The sequence below is a fragment of the Salmo trutta genome, chromosome 19, assembly GCF_901001165.1.
Source record: "Salmo trutta chromosome 19, fSalTru1.1, whole genome shotgun sequence".
In the NCBI taxonomy this organism is placed as follows: Eukaryota; Metazoa; Chordata; class Actinopteri; order Salmoniformes; family Salmonidae; genus Salmo; species Salmo trutta.
The window spans coordinates 55,177,006-55,201,060 of NC_042975.1; the positions used below are offsets into that span (position 1 = coordinate 55,177,006).

The 24,055-nt window shown below is 43.7% G+C and overlaps 2 protein-coding genes across 6 annotated transcripts in view; one reads left to right on the top strand and one right to left on the bottom strand.

The window, feature by feature from the left end:
• Positions 1-1,744, bottom strand: part of stim1b (stromal interaction molecule 1b) — a 103,985-nt gene extending 102,241 nt beyond the window's left edge. For 2 of the 4 annotated variants that reach the window (XM_029701784.1, XM_029701782.1), the window contains exon 1: positions 1,356-1,743. The gene's annotated coding sequence lies outside the window, so the exon portion shown is untranslated. Of the gene's footprint in view, positions 1-119; positions 268-1,355 lie in introns of those variants that run through there. The other 2 variants (XM_029701785.1, XM_029701783.1) reach the window with 2 other exon arrangements.
• Positions 1,745-2,163: 419 nt separating this feature from the next.
• LOC115155008 (rho-related GTP-binding protein RhoG) lies at positions 2,164-22,514 on the top strand. 2 transcript variants are annotated; one of them, XM_029701786.1, is made up of 4 exons: positions 2,164-2,334; positions 18,022-18,200; positions 19,975-20,151; positions 20,263-22,514. In XM_029701786.1, exons 2-4 carry the CDS (start codon positions 18,072-18,074, stop codon positions 20,536-20,538), a joined length of 582 nt encoding a protein of 193 aa, XP_029557646.1. In that variant the 5' UTR covers positions 2,164-2,334; positions 18,022-18,071; the 3' UTR covers positions 20,539-22,514. The 2 variants fall into 2 exon arrangements, with proteins under 2 accessions (XP_029557646.1, XP_029557647.1); XM_029701787.1 differs by having other exon boundaries at positions 2,174-2,334; positions 19,975-20,145.
• The last annotated feature ends 1,541 nt before the right edge of the window (positions 22,515-24,055 follow it).

The window sequence follows — 24,055 nt, forward strand, 5'->3', positions numbered from 1 at the left end:
ACTTCGTTTTCTGTTCCTAAACAAACCACACAGACAGAAACACATCCATCCAGAAACAATGACAACAAACGTAGCCTATCAATGTTGTTATGCTGAAGAAAACAAAAATAACTGCTTACTTTGAAAGTGAAAGTAGGCCTTTAACTATGGATATTCGATCAAATAATAAATGTCCGCCTTGGTATTCTCAAGGGTGTTGGAAACAATATTAGATATTACAGAACTTGTGGTCAAGTCCTTCAGTTACTCACTTTTAGTTCCGCTTTATTTTACAACCAACCCAGCTAGCACATAATGTTCTGAGAACCATATGTTTCTTAGTTGGCAAGTTCAGTAAGACTACTTCAGTATGTTTCCTACAGGTTTCCTCATGGTTTTATGTAAGTCATGTTCTCAGAATGTTCAGAGAACATTAAGAAACATCATTCTTCTGTGGGAATTTCAGTACTACAACATCGTTTTTTTGCAGGTTTCCTCATGTTTCTATTTAAAGTCATGTTCTCAGAAAACGTTCCATGAAAACCTTAGTAACATTCAAAAAATAATTGTTTGAATGTTATTCAAAAACATGTACACTAAACTCTTGTAAAGTGTGTTCAGGTGTGTGGGCTGCACACACTAATTGGCCACACCGAATCTTAATGAGTGCTTGTTTCCATTGAAATGGGTTCCGTTTGAATAGACAAAAATGTACAGCTTTGTATGAGTAAAAATAAAATGACACACTAGATCCTTCCTTTTGGCGTAGTGGAGAAATTCCATGGTTAAAGAACAGAAGATCATAGGTTTGAATCTCACTGAAGTACCACCTATAAAAAAGAAATGTGTTTGCGTGACTAATACCTATTAATTTCCATGTGTCCTATCAGTGCTCGGAGTGCAAAACAAATAAACTAGGCTAGCAGTGTTATTGGAAGTATTATTGAAACATTAAATTAAACTTTTATGAATTTATATTGAAAAAACACTATAATTTCCATTCTATAGCAAACCATAGTAAAACGTTCTCAGAACCTCAATGCAACCTAAAAATGTATGATCCCAGACAGGTGAAACTTTCACTTCCATTCACAGAACAGTTAAAAGTTAAGTTGTACCGGTCAGGAAACGTATGGATTAGTTCCCAGAACTAATGGGTAAACCAAAACATACGTTCCAACAACTTCCAAGGAACCAAATGTGCTAGCTGGGAAGTGACACAAACGTAGCCAGACAATAAGCATTTCACAGTAAATAAGCGATGCCAACGTAAACAAAGTAACAACCTTCGATGTATACCTAATAATAACCAGGTATTCAATATCAAAGCGCAACTTTCCATCTCCATTTTACTGCGTCGTCGTTGGGAAACTCACCTTTACAACTTGCGATATCCTCTGAGATGTGCAGCTGTCTTACGATCCCCAACCCAGTAAAGTCCTCTGGAGTTTCTGTGTACTGTGACTAGATATTGTCCGGTCCTTTTGTGTAGTCCATTTGAAATCAGTTTTAATATAGGTCCACTCGGAGTGCGATGTCTGATGTCGCCCTGTCTTCGCGCGGAGAGTAGGCACTGCACTGTATGGGTAGACTAAACTATACCTAATCGAGATCAGTTTACCTCGAACAGCTCCTTCCCCTCTCACCAGAATACATTTTTATATCATCTCTAACTTGTCCTCTGGATATGATCTGTGGATAATATACTGTCGTTCACTGAGTGCCCTCCACACGGAGCGCGGAAGCCACCTTCAGGATTTACCAGAAAAGCGCACTTCATTCTGGAGTTCTTTTTTCTATCCGAACTGTAACTAAACTCAAACGTCAAAACCTCTTCCTGTACTTAACCCCTCTAGAAGGCCTATAAACATACATTTTATCTGTTAAATGTAGGGGCCTATGTCTATCCTATTTAACTATAATGAACACACACTTTATTTATGTTGTTTTCTTTGTGGATAACAATGAGCAAAACTGCTATAAATGCATAAAGATGGTATTTAACGAATTCGTTATATATATATATATATATATATATATATATTGTGTGAGCAATTACCTACAAAATATAATCTTTATGATAACTTTTATTAGGATGTACAAAACAATTGTAGGCTTAGGCTACTGTAGCTATGGTTCTCGGTCAGAGTCGCATCCTCAGCTCAGCGGCTATTCGCCAACAAATAAACTTCCTCAAACTTCACCAAAGCCGTTTCATACACTTCCTCTCCTCTCCGCAAATGAACCGACTTCCTTCATAACGCAACCCCGCCCGCCCGACTGACAACACAAGACAACGAAGATCCGTCCGACCAATTCTGCCACAGAGAAGGAGAGGAGGAAGGACTATGTTAGGTGAGTTTTTGACCCAAGACTCCTTACACTTTATACCGCATCGGAAATCAACAGGCTGGGACTGCTAGAACTTTTAAACTGTGTAGCGTAGCCTAATGCTGCGAGTTATTCTACAACAAACTTTGTCTGGCTTCCCATAATCTCTACAGGGTTTGACTCCGAGATGTCCAGCTTTCTGTCTGGAGCCTCTCCGTTGTCATTTAAAATCAAATCAAATGTATTTGTCACATACATGGTTAGCAGATGTTAATGCAAGTGTAGCGAAATGCTTATGCTTCTAGTTCCGACCATGCAGTAATATCTAACAAGTAATCTAACCTAACAATTTCACAACAACTACCTTATACACACAAGTGTAAAGGAATGAATACGAATATGTACATATACATATATAAATGAGTGATGGCCGAACGGCCATCACAGTTGATGCAGTTGATGGTATAGAATACAGTATATACATATGAGATGAGTAATGTAGGGTATGTAAACATTATATATATAAAGTGGCTAGTGATAAATTGATTACATCAATTTTTCCATTATTAAAGTGGCTGTTGTTGAGTCAGTATGTTGGCAGCAGCCACTCAGTGTTAGTGATGGCTGTTTAACAGTCTGATGGCCTTGAGATAGAAGCTGTTTTTCAGTCTCTCGGTCCCCGCTTTGATGCACCTGTACTGACCTTGCCTTCTCAGGTAGTTGTTGTCCTTGATGATCTTTTTGGCCTTCCTGTGACATCAGGTGGTGTAGGTATCCTGGAGGGCAGGTAGTTTGCACCCGGTGATGCGTTGTGCAGACCTCACTAGAGCCTTACGGTTATGGGCGGAGCAGCTGCCGTACCAGGCGGTGATACAGCCCGACAGGATGCTCTCGATTGTGCATCTGTAAAAGTTTGTGAGTCTTTTTGGTGACAAGCCGAATTTCTTCAGCCTCCTGAGGTTGAAGAGGCGCTGCTGTGCCTTCTTCACCATGCTGTCTATGTGGGTGGACCATTTCAGTTTGTCCGTGATGTGTACGCCGAGAAACTAAAAACTTTCCACCCTCTCCACGACTGTCCCGTCAATGTAGATAGGGGGCTGCTCCCTCTGCTGTTTCCTGAAGTCCACGATCATCTCCTTTGTTTTGTTGACATTGAGTGTGAGGTTATTTTCCTGACAAAACACTCCGAGGGCCCTCATCTCCTCCCTGTAGGCCGTCTCGTCGTTGTTGGTATTCAAGCCTACCACTGTAGTGTCGTCTGCAAACTTGATGATTGAGATGGAGGCGTGCATGGCCACGCAGTCGTGGGTGAACAGGGAGTACAGGAGAGGGCTGAGAACGCACCCTTGTGGGGAACCCAGTGTTTGAGGATCAGCGGGGTGGAGATGTTGTTACCTACCCTCACCACCTGGGGACGGCCCGTCAGGAAGTCCAGGACCTAGTTGCACAGGGCGGGGTCGAGACCCAGGGTCTCGAGCTTAATGACGAGTTTCGAGGGTATGTTATTATTTGTCTATGCCATGGGATTATAGGTTATTGTGTTTTACTCATAAGTACTTCATCGAGGGGCCAACTACTCCCTAAGAATGTTGACAAGTCTTCCACACTCAGTTGTTTAGGGGTGTTCTGTATGGTTGTGTGTGTGTGTGTGTGTGTGTGTGTGTGTGTGTGTGTGTGTGTGTGTGTGTGGTTTTCAATCATCTGTATCATCTCCTATCACCAGAAACAGATGTGAAATCATTCATAGAATAGTTACTCAGACAATCACACAGTTTGATGGTTTCATGTTATGTAGAAATAGAATTGATAGTGAAATGCCTGACTTTCCACCAAAATGTCCATAAATAATTTTCCTTGCCCCACCCACCCTCCAATATATATTCTATCTGTATACTCCAATAATACAGGGAGATATACAGGAGGACATACCTGCTATTTCAGTATGGTGGTGGTGGTATTTTCATACTTTACTAGTGTTTTCTCTACTCGGACAGTTAGGTGTGGTTCGATACCTGAAACCTTTTGTGGGGAAGGAAGGAGTGAGGGAATGAGGGGGGTAAGGAGGGAGGAAAGGAGGAAAGGAAGAAGGGAATATTGAGTTCTGTGTTTGGACAGCTGGTTGTCTGACAGCTCAGTCCTCAATGATTTTAACAGCCACCAAGAGGTGTTCATAACACATTATAACACACTTATAACATATACACACCAACTAGTTGATGTCTGCCTGGGCCATATACAAGATAAAGTACATACTTAAATCATATATAACCATTGTATATACAGTTGAAGTCGGACGTTTATATACACTTAGGTTGGAGTCATTAAAACTAGTTTTTCAACCACTTCACAAATTTCTTGTTAACAAACTATAGTTTTGGCAAGTCGCTTAGGACATCTACTTTGTGCATGACACAAGTCATTTTTCCAACAATTGTTTTCAGACAGATTATTTAACTTATAATTCGCTGTATCACAATTCCAGTGGGTCAGAAGTTTACATACACTAAGTTGACTGTGCCTTTAAACAGCTTGGAAAATTCCAGAAAATGATGTCATGGCTTTAGAAGCTTCTGATAGGCTAATTGACATAATTTGAGTCAATTAATTTGAGTCAATGTACCTGTGGATGTATTTCAAGGCCTAACTTCAAACTCAGTGCCTCTTTACTTGACATCATGGGAAAATCAAAAGAAATCAGCCAAGACCTCAGAAAAAAAATGTGGACCTCCACAAGTCGGGTACATCCTTGGGAGCAATTTCAATACACCTGGAGGTACCACGTTCATCTGTACAAACAATAATATGCAAGTATAAACACCATGGGACCATGCAGCCGTCATACCGCTCAGGAAAGAGACGCGTTGTCTCCTAGAGATTAATGTACTTTGGTGCGAAAGTGCAACTCAATCCCAGAACAACAGCAACGGACCTTGTGAAGATGCTGGAGGAAACAGGTACAAAAGTATCTATATCCACAGTAAAACGAGTCCTATATCGACATAACCTGAAAGGGCGCTCAGCAAGGAAGAAGCCACTGCTCCAAAACCTCCATAAAAAAGCCAGACCACAGTTTGCAACTGCACACGGGGACAAAGATCGTACTTTTTGGAGACATTTTCTCTGGTCTGATGAAACAAAAATAGAACTGTTTGGCCATAATGACCACCGTTATGTTTGGAGGAAAAAGGGGGAGGCTTGAAAGCCGAAGAACACCATCCCAAACGTGATGCACGGGGGTGGCAGCATCATGTTGTGGGGGTGCTTTGCTGCAGGAGGGACTGGTGCACTTCACAAAATAGATGGCATCATGAGGATGGAAAATTATGTGGATATATTGAAGCAACATCTCAAGACTTCAGTCAGGAAGTTAAGGCTTGGTCGCAAATGGGTCTTCCAAATGGACAATGACCCCAAGCATACTTCCAAAGTTGTGGCAAAATGGCTTAAGGACAACCAAGTCAAGGTATTGGAGTGGCCATCACAACGCCCTGACCTCAATCCTATAGATAATTTGTGGGCAGAACTGAAAAAGCGTGTGCAAGCAAGGAGGTCTACAAACCTGACTCAGTTACACCAGCTCTGTCAGGAGGAATGGGCCAAAATTCACCCAACTTATTGTGGGAAGCTTGTGGAAGGCTACCCGAAACGTTTGACCCAAGTTAAACAATGTAAAGGCAATGCTACCAAATACTAATTGAGTGTATGTAACCTTCTGATCCACTGGGAATGTGATGAAAGAAATAAAAGCTGAAATAAATCATTCTCTACTATTATTCTAACATTTCACATTCTTAAAATATAGTGGTGATCCTAACTGACCTAAGACAGGGCATTTTTACTAGAATTAAATGTCAGGAATTGTTCAACTGAGTTTAAATGTATTTGGCTAAGGTGTATGTAAACTTCTGACTTCAACTGTAGCCATTGTTGTTTTTCGAATACCGGATTTCCCCTTTAACCGCTAGTCACTTTGGATGAGTAAAGGGTTGCTAAATGACCATATTGCTGTCGTGATAACCCACAGCTCATAGAGTAGACTCTGACAACCGACCCAACTAGGCCTGTCCCTCAGGACATCTAGCCCTTCCTGTTTCACTTTCTCACACCACTAGTTCACTCTCCTGGGGCCTTGCTTGTAAATGCTGTGAACTACACACACACACACACACACACACACACACACACACACACACACACACACACACGCACTCGCACACACACACACACACACACACAATTATACACCAAACTGAGTACACACCAAAGTGAAAGTGCCTGGACTCGTGTTCTTTAAAAGTGAGCATTAACAGGCATACCACCATCACGCTGTCTCTACCTTATTCCATTTATATTGCACTATTTTTGACCAGGACCCATAGGCACTATATTAGGGTGCCATTTGGGATGCATCCTTTGTCGCTGCTTGTTATATGTTGCTGCTGTGAATACAAGCCTTTCAGTTCAGCCCTTAAAAGAACAATCTGTAACTTTCATATCCAGTCTAAAGTGCTGTGTGTCTCTCTCTCTGAATGTTCATTCTCCTCTGTTTCTCTCTTCTTTCCACTCTGCATCCTCTCTATCTCTCTGTCTCTCCTTCCTTCCCTCTCTCACTCTGACTGTAGCGTAGTGCTGCTGGGGACTGTTAAAGTGTGTAACATGCTGACTAGATAAGGTACGAGCGTGGGTCCTTGTGCGCCATTGCATGCATGTTGATTTTGTCCATCCACACCAGACGTGATCAAGACACGCAGGTTGAAATATCAAAATGAACTCTGAACTAACTACACTATAAATACAAAAGTATGTGGACACCCCTTCAAATTAGTGGATTCGGCTATTTCAGCCCCACCCGTTACTGACAGTTGTATAATATCGAGCACACAAATCGTGTGTTCTCTACTCCGACAATTAATCCACAGACAAAAGGGGAAACATAGTTTGTTTCTAGTAATATCTCCTCCTTCAGTCTTGTTCTTCTTCTTTTTCTTGTTCTTCTTCTGTGGACTTTACATGGCGGTTGGCAACCAACTTTAAGATGCATTTCCAGCACCAACTGGTTTGGAGTGTGGACCTCAGATTTGCTTTCAATCACCCACGTGGGTATATGCTCCTAAAAACCAGTGAGGAGATGGGAAAGCCAGGACTTGCAGTTTGGATGAAATTATTGAATAATATCAGGAATCAAGGTAAGACCCAAATGCAGACTGTGTGAAGTAACAAAGTTTATTGTAACAACAGGGGCAGGCAAACGACAGATCAAGGCAGTCAGGGGTTGATAATCCAGAGGTGGAGCAAAGGTACAGGACGGCAGGCAGGCTCAGGGTCAGGCAAGAGTCAAAAACCAGGAGGACGAGAAAAAGAGAGACTAGGGAAAACAGGAGCTGAGACAAAACGCTGGTAGGCTTGAACAAACAAGATGAACTGGAAAACAGACAGACAGAAAACACAGGTATAAATACCCAGGGGATAATGGGGAAGGGGGTGGAGACAAGCACAAGGACAGGTGAAACAGATCAGGGCATGACAGAATAACATTTATTTTGCATCGCTCACGCACCCATCACAGGCAGTGTGGTCAGCATGCTGACTAGACCAGGTAGTAACGTGCATCCACATGCATCATCGTGTCCGTGTTGATTTTGTCCATCCACACCAGACGCGATCAGGAAACACAGGTTGAAATATCAAAACAAACTCTGAACAACCTAAACTGAGCATGAAAATAAACGTCCTCTCACTGTCAACTGCGTTCATTTTCAGCAAACTTAACATGTATAAATATTTGTATGAACATAAGATTCAACATTTGAGACATAAACTGAACAAGTTCCACAGACATGTGACTAACAGAAATTGAATAATGTGTCCCTGAACAAAGCGGGGGGGGGGGTCAAAATCAAAGTAACAGTCAGTATCTGGTGTGGCCACCAGCTGCATTAAGTATTGCAGTGCATCTCCTCCTCATGGACTGCACCAGATTTGCCAGTTCTTGCTGTGAGATGTTACCCCACTCTTCCACCAAGGCACCTGCAAGTTCCCGGACATTTCTGGGGGGAATGGCCCTGGCCCTCACCCTCCGATCCAACAGGTCCCAGACGAGCTTAAAGGGATTGAGATCCAGGTTCTTTGCTGGCCATGGCAGAACACTGACATTCCTGTCTTACAGGAAATCACGCACAGAACGAGCAGTATGGCTGGTGGCATTATCATGCTGGAGGGTCATGTCAGGATGAGCCTGCAGGAAGTGTAAAACATGAGGGAGGAGGATGTCTTCCCTGTAAATCACAGCGTTGAGATTGCCTGCAATGACAACAATTTCAGTCCGATGATGCTGTGACACACCGCCCCAGACCATGACGGACCCTCCACCTCCAAATCGATCCCGCTCCAGAGTACAGGCCTCGGTGTAATGCTCATTCCTTCGACGATAAACGCGAACCTGACCATCACCCCTGGTGAGACAAAACCGCAACTCGTCAGTGAAGTACACTTTTTGCCAGTCCTGTCTGGTCCAGCGACGGTGGGTCTGTGCCCATCGGCGACGTTGTTGCCGGTGATGTCTGGTGAGGACCTTCCTTATAACAGGACTACAAGCCCTTAGTCCAGCCTCTCTCAGCCTATTGCGAGCAGTCTGAGCACTGATGGAGGGATTGTGTGTTCCTGGTGTAACTCCGGCAGTTTGTTGCCCTCCTGTACCTGTCCCGCAGGTGTGATGTTCGGATGTACCGATCCTGTGCAGGTGTTGTTACACATGGTCTGCCACTGCAAGGACGTTCAGCTGTCCGTCCTGTCTCCCTGTAACGCTGTCTTAGGCGTCTCACAGTACGGACATTGCAATTTATTGCCCTGGCCACATCTGCAGTCCTCATGCCTCCTTGCAGCATGCCTAAGGTACGTTCATGCAGATGAGCAGGGACCCTGGTCATCTTTCTTTTGGTGTTTTTCAGAGTCAGTAGAAAGGCCTCTTTAGTGTCCTAAGTTTTCATAACTGTGACCTTAATTGCCTACCGCCTGTAAGCTGTTAGTGTCTTAACAACCGTTCCACAGGTGCATGTTCATTAATTGTTCATGGTTCATTGAACAAGCATGGGAAACAGTGTTTAAACCCTTTCCAATGAAGATCTGTGAAGTTATTTGGATTGTTACAAATTTTCTTTGAAAGACAGGGTCCTGAAAAAGGGACGTTTCTTTTTTTGCTGAGTTTATGTTAATTTGGGGACAGTTCAAAACGCATGAAACATTCATGGCCATTTAGCTAGCTTGCTGTTGCTAGCTAATTTGTCCTGGGATATAAACATTGCTTTGTTATTTTACCTGAAATGCACAAGGTCTTCTACTCCGGCAATTAATCCAGATTCTAGTCTCCTCCTTCAGTCTTCTTTCTCATCTTCTTCTCCTTCTTTGGACTTTATATGGCAGTTGGCAACCAACTTTAAGGTGCATTACCACCACCAACTGGGCTGGAGTCTGGACCTCAGTTCAGCTTTCAATCACCCATGTGGTTATATGCTCCTAAAAACTAATGAGGAGATTGGAGAGGCGGGACTTGCAGCACCTCAAGCATAAAAAATAGAACCAAGTTCTATTTAGCGCCTGGCTATGCAGACGCACATTGACGCGCGCGAACAGTTTGGATGAAATGATTGAATAATATGTATGTGTACATTTATTTTGTAACGCTCGCGCACCCAACGCGGGCAGTGTGGTCAGCATGTAAGGGAGGAAGTGGAGTGGTAAAGTAACGTCCTGTCTTACTTCTCCTTTCATCTCCCTCTTTCGATGAAGTTGTAATCTGCGGTGAGGAGGGTGTGTGAGCTTCTGAGTGAGCTTCTTTAACATGGCACCCTATTCCTTATATGGGTCATTCTACAGAAGTAGTGCACATTGGGGGTAGATTTTTTTTCTAATTTATATCCTATTTTTCCCAAACTTTCAGAGCACATGTCTTCCAACATATGTCAGGTAGACATATATATTACTCACACACTGTATTTGAAATATTTCCATACCACCCCACCAAATTTGTCACTAGCGAAATGTTGTGAAAAAGTTGTAATAAAGGGAGAACCGCACAGTAGTGATCATTTTTAACATTACAGATTCATTGTACAAATGGTATTTGAATACTAAATTAACAAAATAGTAAAAACATAATTTTTAACCTGATTTTCAAAACCTTTACATTTCATTTTGAGAATTATAATCTCTATTGTTTTCTGTAAAATGTTCAATGTTGATTGTAAGAATCTGAAACTTCTTGATTGATTGACATTTAATTAATTATATTGTTAGGCGTAATGGTTTGAACCGGTTCAAGAAAACAGAACCAAAAACAGACAAGGAGACAGACACAGAACAGGGAGCGAAAATGATTATTTTAAAAGCTTGTAAACTGGATAATATCATTATTTTACATTCCAGAAATGTTGTTCTAGTCCTACAAAAAAACGCAATTGGACTCTAGAGCAGTGGAAACGTGTTCTCTGGAGTGATGAATCACGCTTCACCACATGGCAGTCCGACAGACTGATCTTGTTTTGGCGGATGCCAGGACAACGCTACCTGTCCGAATGCAGAGTGCCAACTGTGAAGTTTGGTGGAGGAGGAATAATGGTTTGTGACTGTTTTTCATGCTTCGGGCTAGGCCCCTTAGTTCCAGTGAAGGGAAATCTTATTGCTACAGCATACAATGACATTCTAGATGATTCTGTGCTTCCATCTTTGTGGCAACAGTTTGGGGAAGGCTCTTTCCTGTTTCAGCTTGACAATGCCCCATGCACAAAGCGAGGTCGATACAGAAATGGTTTGTCGAGATCGATGTGGAAGAACTTGACTGGCCTGCACAGAGCCCTGACGTCAACCTTATCGAACACCTTTGGGATGAATTGGAACGCCGACTGCAAGCCATGCCTAATTGCCCAATGTCAGTGCCCGAGCTCACTAATGCTCGCAGCAAGTCCCCGCAGCAATGTTCCAACATCTAGTGGAAAGCCTTCCCAGAAGAGTGGAGGCTGTTATAGGAGCAAAAGGGGGACCAATTCCATACTAATTAGAGGTCGACGATTATGATTTTTCAACACCGATACCGATTATTGCAGGACCAAAAAAGCCGATAGCGATTAATCTGCCGATTATTTTAATTTTATAATGACACTTAAAACAATACTGAATGAACACTTATTTTCACTTAATATAATACATCAATAAAATCAATTTAGCCTCAAATAAATAATGAAACATGTTCAATTTGCTTTAAATAATGCAAAACAAAGTGTTGGAGAAGAAAGTAAAAGTGCAATATGTGCCATGTAAGAAAGCTAATGTTTAAGGGCCTTGCTCAGAACATGGGAACATATGAAAGCTAGTGGTTCCTTTTAACATGAGTCTTCAATATTCCCAGGTAAGAAGTTTTAGGTTGTAGTTATTATAGGACTATTTCTCTCTATACAATTTGTATTTCAAAAACCTTTGACTATTGGATGTTCTTATAGGCACTTTAGTATTGCCAGTGTAACAGTATAGCTTCCGTCCCTCTCCTCGCTCCTACCTGGGCTCAAACCAGGAACACATCGACAACAGCCACCCTCGAAGCAGCGTTACCCATGCAGAGGAAGGGAAAAAACTACTCCAAGTCTCAGAGCGAGTGACGTTTGAAACGCTATTAGCGTGCACCCGGCTAACTAGCTAGCCATTTCACATCGGTTACACCAGCCTAATCTTGGGAGTTGATAGGCTTGAAGGGGTGGGTATAATTTGTGGAACGTTCCAACAGGAATCTGTTCCAAAAAACGTAAAGTAAAAGGTTGCCAACCAACAACGCATACAAAGTAGCAACGCATACAAACCTAGCTAACTAGCTGCCGAATAGGCATCAACTCATCACGTAGTTTATTCTTAATGTTTGTCCATAGGCAAACAGACATGTGGGGACAGACATTTTTCGGAATAAACGTGATGAGTGAAAAACGCTATGAAATAGACCACTCCCTACCCGGTATCTTATTCTGCCGCTATACAACTTTGTATGCGTTGTTTTTTGGAAACCTTGTTATTTACGAAGTTTTTGGAATAGATTCCTGTTGGAACGTTCCACAAATTATACCCACCCAGGTTGAAGTCATAAACAGCGCAATGCTTGAAGCACAGCGAAGGGCTGTTTGAATGAATGCTTACGAGCCTGCTGCTGCCTACCACCGCTCAGTGACATACGGAACCATTCCGTATTTTATCTAACGGGTGACTAAGTCTAAATATTCCTGTTAGGCATTGATGTTTATGGTTAAGTACATTGGTGCAACGACAGTACTTTTTTCGCAAATGCGCTTGTTAAATCAACACCCGTTTGTCGAAGTAGGCTGTGATTCAATGAAAATTAACAGGCACCGCATTGATCATATGCAACGCAGGACACGTTAGATAAACTAGTAATATCATCAACCATGTGTAGTTAACTAGTGATTATGTTAAGATTGATAGTTTTTTATAAGTCTAATGCTAGCTAGCAACTTACCTTTGCTTCTTGCTGCCCTCGCGTTACAGGTAGTCAGCCTGTTAATCCTTGTGGAGTGCAATGTAAGGCAGGTGGTTAGAGCGTTGGACTGGTAACCGAAGGTTGCAGAAACGAATCCCCCCTGAACAAGGCAGTTAACCCCCGTTTCTATATATATATATATATATATAAATAAATTAAAAAATAAATAAATTTAAAAAAAAATCGGCGAATCGGTGGCCAAAAAAAAATGATTACCGATTGTTATGAAAACTTAAAATCGGCCCGAATTAATTGGCCATTCCGATTAGTCGGTCGACCTCTAATACTAATGCCCATGATGTTGAAATGAGTTGTTGGATGAGCAGGTGTCTACATACTTTTGGTCATGTAGAGTATATTTTTGTCACAAAACCGTACTTTAGATCAGTTGTTCTCAATCTGTGGGGTCGGGAGGGACTTTAAACTTACTCTTGACAGTTGTAATAGTAGAGCACAAGGTGTAATTTGAAATTAGTGCTTGTCATGTTAGCCGTTGCATACCTTAGACAGCTATTTATAACTTGTCAGAAATGTCCAGATCACCTAGCCCATGTCAGTTAATCAAACTTTTATTGTCACATGCGGCTAATACAACAGGTGAAATGCTTACTTACAAGCCCTTAACCAATAAAGCAGTTTTAAGAAAAAAAGTGTTAAGTAACAAATAGGTAAGTAGAAACAATTGAATAAAAGTAACAAATAATTAAATAGCAGCAGTAAAATAATAATAGCGAGGCTATATACAGAGGGTACCGGTACAGAGTCAATGTGCGGGGGCACCGGTTAATCGAGGTAATTGAGGTAATATGTACATGTAGTTAGAGTTAAAGTGACTATGCATTGATAATAAACAGAAAGTAGCAGCAGCGTAAAAGATGGGGTGGCAATGCAAATAGTCTGGGTTGCCCTTTGATTAGCTGTTCAGGAGTCAGGGTAGAAGCTGTACCGCTTTCCATGCAGCAGAGAGAACAGTCTATGACTAGGATGGCTGGAGTTTTGGACAATTTTTAGGGCCTTCCTCTGACACCGCCTGGTATAGAGGTCCTGGATGGCAGGAAGCTTGGCCGCAGTGATGTACTGGGCTGTACGCACTACCCTCTGTAGTGCCTTGTTGATGTGGACACCAAGGAACTTGAAGCTCACAACCTGCTCTACTACAGCCACGTCGATGAGAATGTGGCTGTCCTCTTTTTCCTGTAGTCCACAATCATCTCCTTGGTCACGTTGACGGAGAGGTTATTGTCCTGGCACCACATGACCAGGTCTCTGACCTCCTCCCTAAAGGCTGTCCCATTGTTGTCGGTGATCAGGCCTACCACTGTTGTGTCATCTGCAAACTTAATGATGGTTTTGGAGTCATGCCAGGAGGGGACTGAGCACGCAACCCTGAGGGGCTCGTGTTGAGGATTAACGTGACGGATGTGTTGTTACCTACCCTTACCACCTGGGGGCGACCCGTCAGGAAGTCCAGGATCCAGTTGCAGAGGGAGGTGTTAAGTCCCAGGGTCCTATGGTGTTGAACGCTGCGCTGTAGTTAATGAATAGCATTCTCACATAGGTGTTCCTTTTGTCCAGGTGGGAAAGGGCAGTGTGGAGTCTGTGTATCTATTGGGGCGATATGCAAATTGAAGCGGGTCTAGGGTTTCTGGGATAATGGTGTTGATATGAGTGATGACCAGCAGGATGTTCTACAATGCTGGATGTCACGCCCTGATCTGAGAGAGACGGTTTATTTCTCTATTTTGTTAACCTCTATGGGCTAGGTACCTACTCAACAGCCAGTGTAATCCCGTGGCGCGATATTCAAATACCTTAGAAATGTTATTACTTCAATTTCTCAAACATATTACTATTTTACACCATTTTAAAGACAAGACTCTCGTTAATCTAACCACACTGTCCGATTTCAAAAAGGCTTTACAACGAAAGCAAAACATTAGATTATGTCAGCAGAGTACCCAGCCAGAAATAATCAGACACCCATTTTTCAAGCTAGCATATAATGTCACATAAACCCAAACCATAGCTAAATGCAGCACTAACCTTTGATGATCTTCATCAGATGACAATCCTAGGACATTATGTTATACAATACATGCATGTTTTGTTCAATCAAGTTCATATTTATATCAAAAACCAGCTTTTTACATTAGCATGTGACTAGCATGTGACTAGCATTCCCACCGAACACGTCGGTGGGAATGCGTACCTTCTTCCATATGCGTACCTTCTTCCATATGTTTGGGAAGTCTCCCACATGCCTTTTGGCGAACACAAAAGTGTTTGCTTATTTTTTTCTGGACACTCTTCCATAAAGCCCAGCTCTGTGGAGTGTACGGCTTAAAGTGGTCCTATGGACAGATACTCCAATCTTAGTTGTGGAGCTTTGCAGCTCCTTCAGGGTTATCTTTGGTCTCTTTGATGTCTCTCTGATTAATGCCCTCCTTGCCTGGTCCGTGAGTTTTGGTGGGCGGCCCTCTCTTGGCAGGTTAGTTGTGGTGCCATATTCTTTCCATTTTTGAATAATGGATTTAATGGTGCTCCGTGGGATATTTTTTATAACCCAATCCTGATCTGTACTTCTCCACAACTTTGTCCCTGACCTGTTCGGAGAGCTCCTTTGTCTTCATAGTGCCGCTTGCTTGGTGGTGCCCCTTGCTTAGTGCTGTTGCAGAGTCTGGGGCCTTTCAGAACAGGTGTATATATACTGAGATCATGTGGCAGATCATGTGACACTTAAATAAAGTCCACCTGTGTGTAATCTAACTAATTCTGTGACTTCTGAAGGTAATTGGTTGCACCAGATCTTATTTAAGGACTTCATAGCAAAGGGGTGAATACATATGCACGCACCCCTTTTTCGTTAATACATTTTTTTAAGTAATTTTTTTCATTTCACTTCACCAATTTGGACTATTTTGTGTATGTCCATTACATGAAATCCAAATAAAAATCAATTTAAATTACAGGTTGTAATGCAACAAAATAGGAAAAACACCAAGGGGGTGAATACTTTTGATGAGTTAGGGCCGCATAGTAAAAAAGCTCACAGGGCTCTGGTCAAAAGTAGTGCACTGTATAGGGAATAGGTGACATTTGGGATGCAACCAATTAGTGGGAAAATTGCAGAACTGACCTTAGATCAGCATTATGGGGAAACGTAATCCTTCTCCACATGACTGGCAGAAGACCAGTGGGCCAGGGTCCCACCTAGTGGATAGTGATTGACAGGCATGAAACCCCAGCCATAAAGGCTGTTCTGATTGGTCTGCAGGCTACAGTGACCTCAGTGGGTCACACCCCAAGTGGAGGTGGGGCTCACTGCCTGTTTCCCTGGAGTCTGGGTGGAGTCACTTTATCTAAACATCTGGACAGAGAGAGAGAGAGAGAGAGAGAGAGAGAGATGAGGGGGTGAGAGAAAAAGACAGAGATAGAGAAGGAGAGCGAGAGAGAGATGAGGAAAGAGGTAGATAGAGACAGAAACATACAGACATAACAAGAGAGAGATAGACATGAGTCTGTATCTCATGTAAAGTAAATCATTCTATTTTATACGTTTGCTCTCTATGGTAGGATGTTGCTCAGTATGTGTGTTTGTGTGATCCATAGAGCTGAAGGCCATTGGCTGAACCCAGGATAACATCTCTGTTTTGTTTGGATCCCGTTTCCTTGTGTACTCTTCATTTCTATAAACACACTCTGTCTCTCCGTCTGTCTCTCTCGGTCTGTGTCTGTCTCTCTTTGTGTCTGTTCTCTTTCTCTCTCTGTCTGTCTTGGTCTCTGTCTATTTCTCTCTCTGTCTCACTGTGTCTGTCTCTCTGTCTCAGTCTCTATCTCTCTGTCTCTCAGTCTGTTTCTGTCTCTCTTTGTGTCTGTTCTCTTTCTCTATATCTCTGTCTGTCTGTCTCACTGTGTCTGTCTCTCTGTCTCTCTGTCTCAGTCTCTCTCTATCTCTCTGTCTGTTCCTGTCTCTCTTTATGTCTGTTCTCTTTCTCTCACTATCTCTCTGTCTGTCTCTCTGTCTCACTGTGTCTGTCTCTCTGTCTCAGTCTCTCTCTATCTCTCTGTCTCTCAGTCTGTTCCTGTCTCTCTTTGTGTCTGTTCTCTTTCTCTATATCTCTGTCTGTCTGTCTCACTGTGTCTGTCTCTCTGTCTATCTGTCTCAGTCTCTCTCTATCTCTCTGTCTCTCAGTCTGTTTCTGTCTCTCTTTGTGTCTGTTCTCTTTCTCTATATCTCTGTCTGTTCCTGTCTCTCTGTCTCAGTCTCTCTCTATCTCTCTGTCTGTTCCTGTCTCTCTTTATGTCTGTTCTCTTTCTCTCACTATCTCTCTGTCTGTCTGTCTCTCTGTCTCACTGTGTCTGTCTCTCTGTCTGTTCCTGTCTCTCTTTTGTGTCTGTTCTCTTTCTCTCACTATCTCTCTGTCTGTTTGTCTGTCTTGGTCTCTGTCTGTCTGTCTGTCTGTCTGTCTGTCTGTCTGTCTGTCTGTCTGTCTGTCTGTCTGTCTGTCTGTCTGTCTGTCTGTCTGTCTGTCTGTCTGTCTGTCTGTCTGTCTGTCTGTCTGTCTGTCTGTATCTCTAATCTCTTTCATATTTAAATTCAAATTCAATATGCTTTAGTAGCATGACTGACAATGTCAATGTCTCCAAAGCGAAGTGATACACATAACAATTATGAAAACAACAGCTACAACAATAAGAATAGTAGCAATAATACTAAATTCCATGACTCTATCTCTATCTGTCTCTTTCTCTCTTGTCTCCTTTGGTGTCTGTTTCCGCTTTGTCCTGGACTAAAAAACATGCTCAATAAAGAATCTCTATTGAAAGTGCTTTTTAGTCCAGGACAAGGCTTAATCTGTGTCTGGGAAAACCGTCCCTTCATGTCTGGTTCCTTTACAGTCCTCTAACCCTCAGCTGTTTACTGATACGTAGGTATATAAGTATGATCTGTAACCCCCCACGATACAGTACTTTCACCCATCCAATCTTCCTATGCAAATCTCTCTATGCAAATGAAATCAGCTAGTAGGGGCTAGAGTAGTGTTTCCCAATCCTGGTACTGGGAACCCTAAGAGGTGCACAATGTCGACCAGGATTGGGAAACACTGGGCTAGGGGAAGGGTGAAAGAACCGAAATAGAATGGGACCTAAGTGTGTGGTATGTCTGTGTGTTCCATCAGGTTGCTGAGGGGTGAGAGGTGAGAGTTGAAGGGTCGGCAGCACAGCAGGCATGCAGAGCATTAAGTGTGTAGTGGTGGGCGACGGTGCTGTAGGGAAGACCTGTCTGCTCATCTCCTACACAACCGGAGCCTTCCCTAAGGAATATATACCCACCGTGTTTGACAATTATAGCAGCCAGGTACTGTGTATGTGTTTGTTTGTGTATGTATGTGTTATTACATGTGTGGGTGTGTATATTTATACCTGCTTACATGTGAGTGTTCCATGTGTGTGTGTCTATTTACTTCCCTGTGTTTGTTTTTACTTCCCTGTGTGTGCATTTATGTCCCTGTGTATGTATCATACACCTGTCTGTTCTTACCCCTGTGTGTGTGTTCTTACCCCTGTGTGTGTGTGTGTCTTACCCCTGTGTTTCTCTGTGTGTGTTCTTACCCCTGTGTTTCTGTGTGTGTGTTCTTACCCCTGTGTTTCTGTGTGTGTGTTCTTACCCCTGTGTGCGTATTCTTACCCCTGTGTTTGTGTTTTGTGTTCTTACCCCTGTGTTTCTGTGTGTGTGTTCTTACCCCTGTGTGTGTGTGTGTTCTTACCCCTGTGTGTGTGTGTGTGTGTGTGTTCTTACCCCTGTGTGTATGTTCTTACCCCTGTGTGTGTTCTTACCCCTGTGTTTCTGTGTGTATGTGTGTTTACCCCTGTGTTTCTGTGTGTGTGTTCTTACCCCTGTGTATGCGTTTACGTCCCTGTGTGTGTGTGTTCTTACCCCTGTGTTTCTGTGTGTGTGTTCTTACCCCTGTGTGTGTGTGTTCTTACCCCTGTGTTTCTGTGTGTGTGTTCTTACCCCTGTGTGTGTGTGTTCTTACCCCTGTGTTTCTGTGTGTGTGTTCTTACCCCTGTGTTTCTGTGTGTGTGTTCTTACCCCTGTGTTTCTGTGTGTGTGTTCTTACCCCTGTGTGTGTGTTCTTACCCCTGTGTTTCTGTGTGTGTGTTCTTACCCCTGTGTTTCTGTGTGTGTGTTCTTACCCCTGTGTTTCTGTGTGTGTTTTCTTACCCCTGTGTGTGTGTTCTTACCCCTGTGTTTCTGTGTGTGTGTTCTTACCCCTGTGTTTGTGTGTGTGTTTTCTTACCCCTGTGTTTCTGTGTGTGTGTTCTTACCCCTGTGTGTGTGTTCTTACCCCTGTGTTTCTGTGTGTGTGTTCTTACCCCTGTGTGCGTGTTCTTACCCCTGTGTTTCTGTGTGTGTGTTCTTACCCCTGTGTTTCTGTGTGTGTGTTCTTACCCCTGTGTTTCTGTGTGTGTGTGTTCTTACCCCTGTGTTTCTGTGTGTGTGTGTTCTTACCCCTGTGTTTCTGTGTGTGTGTGTTCTTACCCCTGTGTTTCTGTGTGTGTGTGTTCTTACCCCTGTGTTTCTGTGTGTGTGTGTTCTTACCCCTGTGTTTCTGTGTGTGTGTGTTCTTACCCCTGTGTTTCTGTGTGTGTGTTCTTACCCCTGTGTGTGTTCTTACCCCTGTGTGTATGTCCTTACCCCTGTGTTTCTGTGTGTGTTTTCTTACCCCTGTGTGTGTGTTCTTACCCCTGTGTGTGTGTTCTTACCCCTGTGTGTGTGTTCTTACCCCTGTGTTTCTGTGTGTGTGTGTTCTTACCCCTGTGTATGCGTTTACGTCCCTGTGTGTGTGTTCTTACACCTGTGTTTCTGTGTGTGTGTTCTTACCCCTGTGTTTCTGTGTGTGTGTGTTCTTACCCTTGTGTGTTTGTGTCTTACCCCTGTGTGTGTTCTTACCCCTGTGTTTCTGTGTGTGTGTTCTTACCCCTGTGTTTCTGTGTGTGTGTGTGTTCTTACCCCTGTGTGTTTGTGTCTTACCCCTGTGTGTGTGTTCTTACCCCTGTGTGTGTGTCGTACACCTGTGTGTGTGTTCTTACCCCTGTGTGTGTGTGTCTTACCCCTGTGTGTGTTTTAGGTGACAGTAGACGGGCGCTCCATCAGTCTGAACCTGTGGGACACGGCGGGTCAGGAGGAGTACGACCGCCTGAGGACCCTGTCCTACCCTCAGACCAACATCTTCATCATCTGCTTCTCCATCTCCAGCCCCGCTTCCTATGAGAACGTCAAGCACAAGTGGCACCCAGAGGTCAATGTGTGTGTGTTTGTCTGTGGGTTTATTACATCTTGTTGTGTGTGTGTGTGTGTGTGCATGCTTGTGTGTAAATGTCTGTGTGTTTACACATGTATGTGTGTGCACCCACAGGTGTCCCACCACTGCCCCGGTGTGCCTGTCCTCCTGGTAGGCACTAAGAGCGACCTGCGTAACGACGAGGAGACCCAGCGCAAGCTGAAGGAGCAGAGCCAATCTCCTGTCACTCATCACCAGGGGGCGGGACTGGCCCGTCAGATCCAAGCCGCCCGCTACCTGGAGTGTTCCGCCCTCAACCAGGATGGGATCAAAGAGGTGTTCGCTGAGGCTGTCCGAGCCTTCCTCAACCCCCAGCACACCACCAGCAAGAGGTCCTGTAGGCTACTGTAGAGAGAGAGAGAGAGAGAGAGAGAGAGAGAGAGAGAGAGAGAGAGAGGAGGGGAAGGAGAGAGAGGGGGGATTGGGGAGATAGAAAGGAAGAGTAAAGGAGGGGTAAAGAGACTGATGTTCGCTGATGTCCGAGCCTTCCTCAACCCCCAGCACACCACCAGCAAGAGGTCCTGTAGGCTACTGGGGGGGCAGTGGGACAGAGGGAGAGAGAGGAGGGGTAAAAAAAGAGAGAGGAAAGAAGGGTGGCTAGCTAGATGAAGAGACAGAAGGGGGTGGGCAGTTGAAACTGAAAAACTTACTACAACAATGGAAATAATAGGAATGTACATGACTATGGTAGAATAATTCAGTTACATGTAAATATGACAGGAGAACAGTATTCTCTTTTCCCCCAGTGACCGACGAGCCTTACTATTGGGAAGAGGGAGGGGCAACTGCACTCTGCAAATGACGAATTACAGTGGTCTGTTATCATGGACACTTGGGCAGTTCTGATAGGCCAGAGCAGTGTCACTCAACGGCTTTACCAGAGACTGATTGGTCTGTAATGGTGGCGCCTACTTTCTCTTCCCACCCCTTGACCCTCGTCTCTTTTCCTCTTATTCCAGCATTAGAGCTCAGTAGAAACCCAACTAAAGCATATGTAAAGCATATTGAGAAATATCATGATGAGCCATGCCTCTTTCACTTCCCAGAAAAGAGCCTTTAATATTTGTTTGTTTGTAAATCAAAAATGTTTCCTGTGTGTTGACGCTGACTGCCTCTGTTCAGGCCAGAGGTTAGAGGTCACAGATGAAGCTGGGAGGCTGAGAGTTTGTGTCCCAAAAGTTGTGAAACCTTTTTTCCTTTCTTCCACGACCGCTGATCTTCCTTCATATCTTCCCTTATATCATATCCCCTCCTGAGTTGTATACTACGAAGCAAGCTGGATTTAGCCAGGTTCAGTTAGCTTCACATTCCAGATCAGGCTTTTATAAAGCTAGCCTACTTAAGTTAGCTTCACATTCCAGATCAGGCTTTTATAAAGCTAGCCTACTTAAGTTAGCTTCACATTCCAGATCAGGCTTTTATAACGCTAGCCTACTTCAGTTAGCTTCACATTCCAGATCAGGCTTTTATAACGCTAGCCAGCTTCCGTTAGCTTCACATTCCAAATCAGGCTTTTATAAAGCTAGCCTACTTCAGTTAGCTTCACATTCCAGATCAGGCTCGTACTACTACGGTGGATATTGCTCGTCCGCCTGCCGCTAACTCTTGCAGGCTGGTTACTGCGCATGCATGTCGCACATGACTAGTCGAGTGCCAAACACTTCATTGAGTCAATGCTGAAACATCAATCTATGGGGGAATCAGTGCCACATTTTTATTTGTGCCGAAATCGAAATGAAATTAAAAAGCTATCTTGCAAATTCAGCAGGCTATGGTGTGAAATAGGCTTTTAGAAGTGCCATCTTTATTTTATTACTTATCGTTAATGCTACTTTTGTTGTGCTTTTGTGTGCTCATCAATCCACGAGCACCTTCTATCTGTAGAACAGCTTGTTGCGTTGCGGCCATAGACATATAATCTATAGTAGGGTTTTGGAACCTCTAACCCTGGCAATTTGACTGTTACACTCATGGTAACCTAACATAGCAGGCATAAAGAAACACCTGAAACTAGATCCCCTACATACTGGTCTTGACAAGAAGAAAATAAACTGTCCTTTTCTGCACCTTTCAACCAATCCAGTAAATGTGGAGGGGGTGTTAAGATGGGGTGTCGTGCTGTTAATAATGTCTGAAAGCGGAAGTCGCGCTACAGGCTCTCTTTCCATTTCCCCTGAAAACCAGAACATCCAGTTGTTGGGGACTCGACAGAGGCTACATACACTAGCAACAACTGCCCGTCTTCACTTGAATGTGAACTGCCATCTATGGATTATGTCTATAGTTGGTTGCCTTTCGCAAATTTCAAAATACAATTGCACAAAAAACATACAGTACTATCATTACTAAATGTGTCGTGATAGGTGTTAAAAAAAGATATATATTTACACACAAAACAACATTTTATTAATATAATATTTAACCAATTGTCTTCCTCAAGTGAAGGGGATAATGACACAATCTTTGCGAAAGGGAGGGTATCTGATTTCATTGGTCTTCATGGCTCAGACACTTCATTCAGGATAAATGGAGTTAGCCCTGAGTTAGCCTTCAGGTTAGACACAGCTTGAGTCCAGTCTCTTTGCTATAGGAAGTAATCCTTCTACTGAGGTTCACAATGAGACAGGGAGCCATTTCCACTTCCCCCCTCACTTCCTGTCTGCCTGTATACCTTCCAGACCATTCCAGCAGTGGAATCTTTACAGACCACCCCCCCCCCCCTTTCATCCGCTCTTCTCCCCTCCTCTTTCCTCCCCCTCCTTTCCCCTGTTCTCCTACCCTCTGCCTCCACTCCCTGTTCCTTTCCTCCTCTTTCCTCCCCCCTGTTCTCCTACCCTCTGCCTCCATTCCCTGTTCCTTTCCTCCTCTCTCCCCACCTCTCTTTTCCCCTGTTCTCCTACCCTCTGCCTCCATTCCCTGTTCCTTTCCTCCTCTCTCCCCACCTCTCTTTTCCCTTGTTCTCCTACCCTCTGCCTCCACTCCCTGTTCCTTTCCTCCTCTTTCCTCCCCCTCCTTTCCCCTGTTCTCCTACCCTCTGCCTCTACTCCCTGTTCCTTTCCTCTGCTCTCCTCTTTCCCCACCTCTCCTTTCCCCTGTTCTCCTACCCTCTGCCTCCACTCCCTGTTCCTTTCCTCCGCTCTCCTCTTTCCTCCCCCTCCTTTCCCCTGTTCTCCTACCCTCTGCCTCCACTCCCTGTTCCTTTCCTCCTCTCTCCTCTTTCCCCACCTCTCCTTTCCCCTGTTCTCCTACCCTCTGCCTCCACTCCCTGTTCCTTTCCTCCGCTCTCCTCTTTCCCCACCTCTCCTTTCCCGTTCTCATACCCTCTGCCTCCACTCCCTGTTTCTTTCCCCATCTCTCTTTTCCCTTGTTCTCCTACCCTCTGCCTCCACTCCCTGTTCCTTTCCTCCTCTCTCCTCTTTCCCCACCTCTCCTTTCCCCTGTTCTCCTACCCTCTGCCTCCACTCCCTGTTCCTTTCCTCCGCTCTCCTCTTTCCCCACCTCTCCTTTCCCGTTCTCATACCCTCTGCCTCCACTCCCTGTTCCTTTCCTCCTCTCTCCTCTTTCCCCACCTCTCCTTTCCCCTGTTCTCCAACCCCATGCCTCCACTCACCTGTTAACGTTCCTTCCTTCTCCTCCCCTCCCCATTGTATTCCACAAGGGCTGTGCTTGAAAGTAATTTTTTTATGTATAATATTTATCAAACCTGTAATGTAATATGTGTTTAACATGATTTCATATTTTTTTTAAATATTTTAGTGACCATGCAATGTTAAAAAAGTTGTCAAATGCCAGGCATTGTGTAAACTGAGAAAATTTAACATTCAGACTGTCTTAATTTGATATAAACTGAGAATAAAATCATGTTACA

Bases quoted from the DNA above. Each gene is read 5' to 3' on its own strand.
- LOC115155008 (XM_029701786.1), top strand. From the start codon at position 18,072: ATGCAGAGCATTAAGTGTGTAGTGGTGGGCGACGGTGCTGTAGGGAAG. The intron at 18,201-19,974 runs GTACTGTGTATG...TGTGTGTTTTAG, and splicing joins TTGACAATTATAGCAGCCAG to GTGACAGTAGACGGGCGCTC. The intron at 20,152-20,262 runs GTGTGTGTGTTT...GTGCACCCACAG, and splicing joins AGTGGCACCCAGAGGTCAAT to GTGTCCCACCACTGCCCCGG.